Source organism: Patagioenas fasciata, chromosome 1 (genome assembly GCF_037038585.1).
Source record: "Patagioenas fasciata isolate bPatFas1 chromosome 1, bPatFas1.hap1, whole genome shotgun sequence".
NCBI lineage: Eukaryota > Metazoa > Chordata > Aves > Columbiformes > Columbidae > Patagioenas > Patagioenas fasciata.
Window position 1 is genome coordinate 128593195 of NC_092520.1, and position 7106 is coordinate 128600300.

At 49.6% G+C, this 7106-nt stretch overlaps 1 protein-coding gene across 1 annotated transcript; it reads left to right on the top strand.

Annotated features, from left to right (window-relative positions):
• Nucleotides 1-351: 351 nt before the first annotated feature.
• On the top strand, nucleotides 352-5640 carry LAG3 (lymphocyte activating 3). The gene is made up of 8 exons (XM_065848965.2): nucleotides 352-406; nucleotides 582-750; nucleotides 912-1138; nucleotides 1392-1649; nucleotides 1830-2123; nucleotides 2457-2747; nucleotides 3018-3133; nucleotides 5533-5640. Exons 1-8 carry the CDS (start codon nucleotides 352-354, stop codon nucleotides 5638-5640), a joined length of 1518 nt encoding a protein of 505 aa, XP_065705037.2.
• The last annotated feature ends 1466 nt before the right edge of the window (nucleotides 5641-7106 follow it).

Genomic DNA, 7106 nt, shown 5'->3' on the forward strand with positions numbered 1-7106 from the left:
GATGCTTAGAGCAGTGTCTCTGGTCCCTCCCTCCTCTCTCTCACTGGCTTCATCTCTGTCTTCACGTGCCTCAGACTTACACTGGTTTCTTGGCTGTGACGCATCTTCTTAGTGATACAAGGAAATTAGCTGCCCACCTGCAATATAAGGGCATCTAGTGAAATACTTTGATCAGAGAGAGACAGCACGAGAAGCAAGCATATCCAGCTGACATCCCCCCTTGGTTCATCCACTCACCCTAACATCTTTTTTGCCCATACCTCATTTTTGCTGAGCTCTCAAAGCTTCTGACCTGATCAAGCACGGACTTGAGTGGGAAGACGAAGCCCTTCACCTCTCCTGGCTGCCACCATGAGGCCAGTATCCCCGGTGCTGTTCCTCACCTTCGCTCTGCTGGCTTTCAATGGTAAGAGGGTCTGAACATATCCAGGGAGGGCAGAGTAGCTCGATAAGCTGAGTCTGGGTGTTACTTGGAACCTGACAGGTCTGGAAGGGAGAATTTGTGCCCTTCTGAAGATGGCCAGATATTGCCCTCTGTTCTGTGAATCCCACCCTTTGCTCAGCTCTCCATGTTGTTACAGCTGGCCACATCCCACCAGGAGTAGCAGAGGAAAGCAGAGAGCAGAAAGTATGGGCCAGAGCAGGGAGTTCAGCCGTGCTGCCTTGCCACCTGAGCCCCAGAAGGATGTCAAAGAGCTTGAAGCATCTGCCCGACATGACATCCGTGCTGTGGAAGCGGCATGGGGGAAGGTATGCCAGGGCCAAGACAGATCTGTGTCCTTGTGGGGACTGAGGAGGGTGGGAGACATTTCAAACCCCCTTTCTCCTTCCCTGCATTCCCTCCTTCCTGCCTCGCATCCTTGGTCTTGCCTTTGCCTCTGGCATGAGCCGCTCACTTGTCCCCCTCCCAGTGCCCACCAGGAGCCACACATGGTGCTGGAAGTGGAGCCCTCAGGTCTCCGGAAGACGGCACTGCACATGAGGTCCCGGGTGTCAGTCCAGGACTCTGCCTTACGCAATGGCAACTTCTCCCTGCGAATTGACCCCGTCCGGAGTGAGGACGCCGGGCTGTATGAGGCACGGGTGGCATACAATACAGAGGTCCAGAGCTGCCAGGTGGAGCTGGGGGTAATTACAGGTAGGTGAAGATTGAAACCCTGGATAACCTTGATTTTAGGTCCGTGGAGGTTGTATGAGCGGGACGGGGTGGGGATGACATGTTTGCCAGGACAGGTTAGAGTACAGGCAGCAGCTTCCTGCTGTCTGCTCTCAGCTCTGGAGAGAGAGCTGCCCAAGGGACAAAGCTAGGACAGGAAGGGCACAAAGAGACGGTTTGGTAGTCCCCCTGCGATCTTAGATTCCCCCACCTCCCCCCTTTCTTTTTCTTGCAGTAACCCTCAGTCCACCCAGCCCTGTGATAGAAAATGAGCCGCTCTTGTTGAGCTGCAACTCTAGCCACCGGGCGAGCCTTGTGGAGACATGCTGGTTCCACAATGGATGCCTGGTCCCCACCTCCAGGACCTTCTGCTCCTTGCCTGGGGCTATCTCCATCTTCCGGCCAACCATGAGTGATGCAGGCCTCTGGCGCTGCCAGCTCAGATACTCCGATAACGAGATTATTTCTACCACATACGACCTGCAAATTCTAGGTGAGCTCAGCCTCTGTGTTGATACTCCAGCAGCCCCAAGTTTCTCCCTTTGATGTGACTGACCAACCCCAGTGGCTCAAACTTCCCAGTTCCCACCTTGTCCTCACTTCCCAGGACAGTCACCTCTCTGTGGAGCTCTTTGCAGCCACCACCCCACATTGTCCTATTTCTCTGGCTCAGGTTTTGATGGCCCAACCAACCCTGTGGTCTATGCTGCAGCTGGCTCTGCAGCTGATCTACCATGCACCCTGAGCTACCTTCCCAGTGCCTTTGGGATCAATGTGGTGACAGCCCACTGGAGCCGCCTTGCAGGAAGAAACTTGCAAGACTGGGACATCTCCCAGAATTTGAGCAGCAGAAGCTTCCCCCTTCATCTCCCTGTGGTGTGGCCAGGTGATGCAGGGCAGTACCACTGTGCTGTCTCTATTGGCAGCAAGAAAATCACCAGGGACGTGACCTTGGCAGTGATTACAGGTGAGGGGAGAGACGGGGAGGTGCATCACTCCGCTGGGGTCCCCCATCACTTGCAGATAAACCTTGTTACTTGTCAGTGGTTGGTCTCACTCATAGGTTCTCACCCCAGGGCGGGAAACTAAGTCTCTCTTCAGGACCTTGCACTTCACTGGACTCTGCTGAAAGCAGGGGTTTTCCTGGCTAACTTGATTTTTCTTCTTGAGACTGAAGAAGACAAAGAAAATGAATTAGAGGAAGTAATAAAGAAGGGGTGTATTAGAAGAAGGAGGGATGGGAAAGAGATGTGGACTTGCCTGTAGTCTTTCCTGAGGATATTTTTTTCCTTTGCTGCAGTCACCCCAAGCATCCAAGGACTGGTTTCTGAGGGGTCTCGCTTGCTGCTCATCTGCAGCCTCACACATCCCCAGGGACACGAACGTTTCCAGTGGAAGCACCTTGACTCAGCCCCCACTAACAGCAAGGTGGCTGTGGCCACCTCCCGTAACCTGGAGGGCCACAGGTCCCAGACGGGCCCTACCTTGGAAATACTCCAAGTGTCACAGAATGATACAGGCACTTGGGAATGCAGCGTATATGGCCCAGAAGGCAGACTGGGAGCAGTTCAGTATGGGCTGCAGATCACAGGTACTGTCCTCCATGTATGTGTGACCGATTCCTTCTTGCCCTGTTCAGTTTTCTGGTGCCCTTTCCTCTCTCAGCCTCATTCTGTCCTTCTCCTGTTTGAACACTTGGGTTCCCCTCTTGTTGTCATCCTGTCTTAGCTCTCACCAGTTCCTCCTGTTGCTTCCAGTTTCATGCCCCCTTTTCCAGTTTGTCTCTCTTTGTGCAGTCCCTGCCTTGCCTCCGTGCAAAATAAGCCTTCTTCTGCTTCCTAATTGTGGTTCCTCCTCACAGGTGCGCAGGTCTCCAGCCCTCCCACCATCTTCAGTGGGCAGGTTACTTTTGGACTCACACTCACCCTCTTCCTCCTGCTTACAGTGTGTGTTCTGGCTCTGGCCATGCAAAAAAAGGTAAGTGTCCACCACTCCATTTCTATCAGTTTTCCTGTACCTCAGCCCTTATTTGACCTTCCTCTGGGTACCCTAGAGACAGCAGTGAAATATTGCAAGGATACAGAAGCCAGAAGAAGAGCGGGGCTTGGGCAGCCTGCTGTGAGTGCCATGGATGTGTGGTGAAAGCTGTACCCTGGGCATCAGCAGGTCTGGCTAATCATGCCATTCATCTGGTGCCAATAGGCAATCACAGCCCAGCTTTGAAAAGCTTCTTGTTTATTCTTCCAGAGATCAAGCCACAGTGTAACAGAGGAGGGTTAATTTTGAGGCTTTTGTAGGTGTCCTCTCATTCTTTATCTGGATGCTTTGATGCAACAGAGTCTCTTCTTCCGTATAAATGTCTGCCGATCCCCAGACGCTGGTCTCGATGAAGGTCTGTTGTTGTCAGCTCACCCCTCACACCTCGGCTGTCTGCATCCAGCAACTTACTGCCCTTTGTTTGCTCAGCTTGTTCCAGTATCTCATCTTCTCAAAACTCTGCCTTGCCCATATAATCCCAAAGACTAGGCCAGGACTGATCCCTCCCCAGCATGCTACTGGAGAAAAATGTCCTAACAAGTCACACTGTTTCTCTGTAGCTTTCATGCTGTTTCTCTGCAGATGTATTACATGACAAATTCTTCCCTCATAGACGAGGGACACCTTTCATGAGTAGCTGTGATGTAGTTGTCTTCAACTTAGCTTCTTGGAAAGTGAAAATCCCCTTCTAGTATAGAAGGTTCCTGGGCCTCAGGGTGATTCCAGGTTGGGAGAACTTGCCCTGGTGAAAGAGCTGGATGCCTTGAACCTGCCTTGAGCTGTAGACGAGGAATGTGACAGCACTGATGCAAATTCTTAGCAAGTCTCAGTGGCTGGAGGCTGAAGACAGGCTGCATTCGAACAGAAGCAAAACAGGCATTTAGAAAAAAACAAAAGCCAAAAAACCACAAAAACACTGCAAGTAGTGCTAGAGATACTCGTGACCGGTTCTTTGTCATCCGTCCTTAATCAGCACTGATGGTAAAGGATAATCTGAGGCAGAAATCTACAGTTTCCAGATGACTCTCTAGACTGTGCAAGTCCAGTCCAAGGTGATCAGAACCACCCTTCCTGACCTAAAAGCTTGGACAAATAACCCTTTACAGTGTAGCTGTAAATCCTCAGCTAGCAGTAAATAGGATATCTGGGTGTCCAGCTCTGTTAGCTTACACAGCTCTAATCCCACCAGGATATTTACTGCCTCAAAGCATTTGTATATGCCCTCACAGCCTTGCTTTGCCAAGTAGCAAATCTCCTCTGTTGCAGCACAGGTCCACCATCCACAGATGGTCTTCCTGCCCACCTTCCCTGGTGGGCTCAACCCTTGCGAGAGTGCAATTGAGGTGCCTTGAGCAAAGATAAAAGTGCTTCTCTTGTTCTCTCCCTCTCTCTGCTGGCATTTTCTGATATTACATTTGCTCTTCCTGCGTTGGTCGAACACTGGCTGCTCACTGGTATCCCTTGATGGGCTATTGCTCACACATTAGAAATTCGTGTTCCAGCCTCCTGAGCCTATCAACATGCTGTTGGTACTGTTGCATTTCATTCACCTTATCATTCAGTTTAATGCTCTGTTCTCCTAAAATGTCTGGATTTCCAATGACATTTTCATCCCCTTTCTTCCAAATGAGGCTCCTCAGCTTTATCAGCTACATAACTCTTTAGCACTTTTACACTCTCTGTGCCATTAATGATTGGTCCCACAAATGATCTTTGAATACTTATGCTTATCATTTCTCTACAGCCTGGCAGAAACCTGCCAGCAAAATCCCAGTACCTTTCTTAGCTGAGGTCACACCTCCCATGCTGTTCTTTTACTAATCTCATCTTTCCAGTTGTATTGATTACCTGTGTGTCACCATATACTTTACCATTATCAGTAGCCCTGAGATCTATCTCTTTTCAATTGTCTAGGAAGTCACTTGTTACAGCAAGATCTGGAAGTGGTTCTGTCTTTAATTTGTTCTTATCACATTTTGCATGAACCTTCATGCCTTTAATTATTCACTCTGAAAAGGTGGTGTAAAATCTGCCATGACATTGAACCTGGTGATGGCCTGACCATTTCCCAGATCATTCTTTGCTCTCTACTAAGCATGTCCTGTCTTTGTTATTCCTTATGCTCAGGACATCACAGGGAATAGTGTGGAGCCAGTCTTCCCCAGAATGAACTATTTGTCTCAAAGAGTGGGACTGCAGCTCTTCCCTGGCTCTGGGAGGGAATGGGAGCCTCATGATTGCAAGCAGTAGGACCACGTCTTCCATGTCCGGAAGAAGCTCAGACTTGTGCTATTCAGTCTCCCTCCCGTGCCTAATATTGCCTTTTTCTTCCCCTTCAGGCATGGTCTCCTGCCTTCCCAGCACTGGAAGGGATGTTTGCAGTCACTGTGCCATGGAAGAAGATGGAGGAGAAGCAGAAAGAGAACATGCAGCAAACTGAGTGCTGATGGGAGCAGGGACACCAGGCCCAGTCTGCATGGGAGGATGAAACTCTGCATGCCATGCTGCAGAGAGATGGGCACCATGCAGATCTCTCAGGAGGGTCTAGGGATGGCATGAACATATGAGAAGGACATGGAAGCTCTGTACCTGCAGAGGGGCTGGAAGCTCCATACCAGGGCAAGACAAGACTCACTGCTGCAGTAAGATGGCAGGCAGCACAGACGCTTCGGAGCTATTGGAAGCATTTGAGCCAGTAGCTATTGCCACACCACTTCTCTCTCCCACCCTTTGGCCCCCTTCACAGCCTGTCTCACAGCCTTTCACTGGTGGGACACGTGAACGTGGGAGATGGCTGGAATCCAGATCCCCTGCAGCCCGATGGTGTTTTCTCCTCTCTGCCCACTTTCTTCTCCCTCTCCCCACACTGCCCTGCTCTTGTGCTCATTCAGTGGCAGAGGGGACCCCTCAGAGAACTGCACATGTTGCACATTTTTAGCGTTTTATTTTATTATAAATGCATTTTATAACCTAAAATAAAATTCTCTGACAGAAAAAAACAAAACAAAACAAAACAAAAACAAAACACCACCAAACCCTGGCTCCTGTGTATGCTTGTGGAGGATCACACCTATTGACAGTGTCGGCTGTAACTCTGCCTTTGCGAAGCAACTTCTAAGAACTTTGCTGCGTTCTCTTTCTCTTTCAGTTCTCTTTTAGTGTAGTCGCCTGTTAATTTCTGACATTTTGATGGTGGGGAAGGGGAAATAATATGCCATTAGAAAAGAAAGGATCACAGGTTCAGTCTCTCCTTTTTGCTGTGCTTCAGAGTCTGTTTTGTTTTGTTTTGCTTTGTTTTGTTTCCTCCTGTCTGGCTTTTGCATTCATTAATTAATTTATTCCTTTAGTCCTCACATTTTCCTGATAGATTGATGTTAGGGCTGTCACTCTCCTCCAGCTAAGGATGTACTTACGTGAGTCCACAGGTCCCATCTCCCACAACCCTCAATGGGTGTAGATTTAACTTAGAGAATTCTCTTTACCACCTCTCTGAACAGACAGGGAAAATCGGGGTATCACTCTTGAACAGCCCTTGCCTGCCACCCCAGAAGGAAGCCTTGCTAATAAAGAAAGTCACATGTGTAACTTCCATACAGGTCACTGGGCTGTGGCTGCTCACGGAGGTGGTGGTACAAAAGTGAAGCTCTCAGTGTTTAGGAAAGGAGATCCTTTTCATTTGAGAGCTTCACTACCAGGCCAGCTTTTCATTATTTCAGCAGGCACGCAAAGAGGTGTTCTTACTAGTGTGGCCCTCACCTTCCCCCCAAGAACTTCAGGCACACCAGTAATGAATGGCTTCTGGCAGACTTCAAGTAGTGGAGCAGCACCCAAGAAGTCCCAACTAACCCACTCTGGGGAGCACAGCTTGACTCCACAGCTCTTTAACTGCTCAACTAGCCATGCATTTTACTGG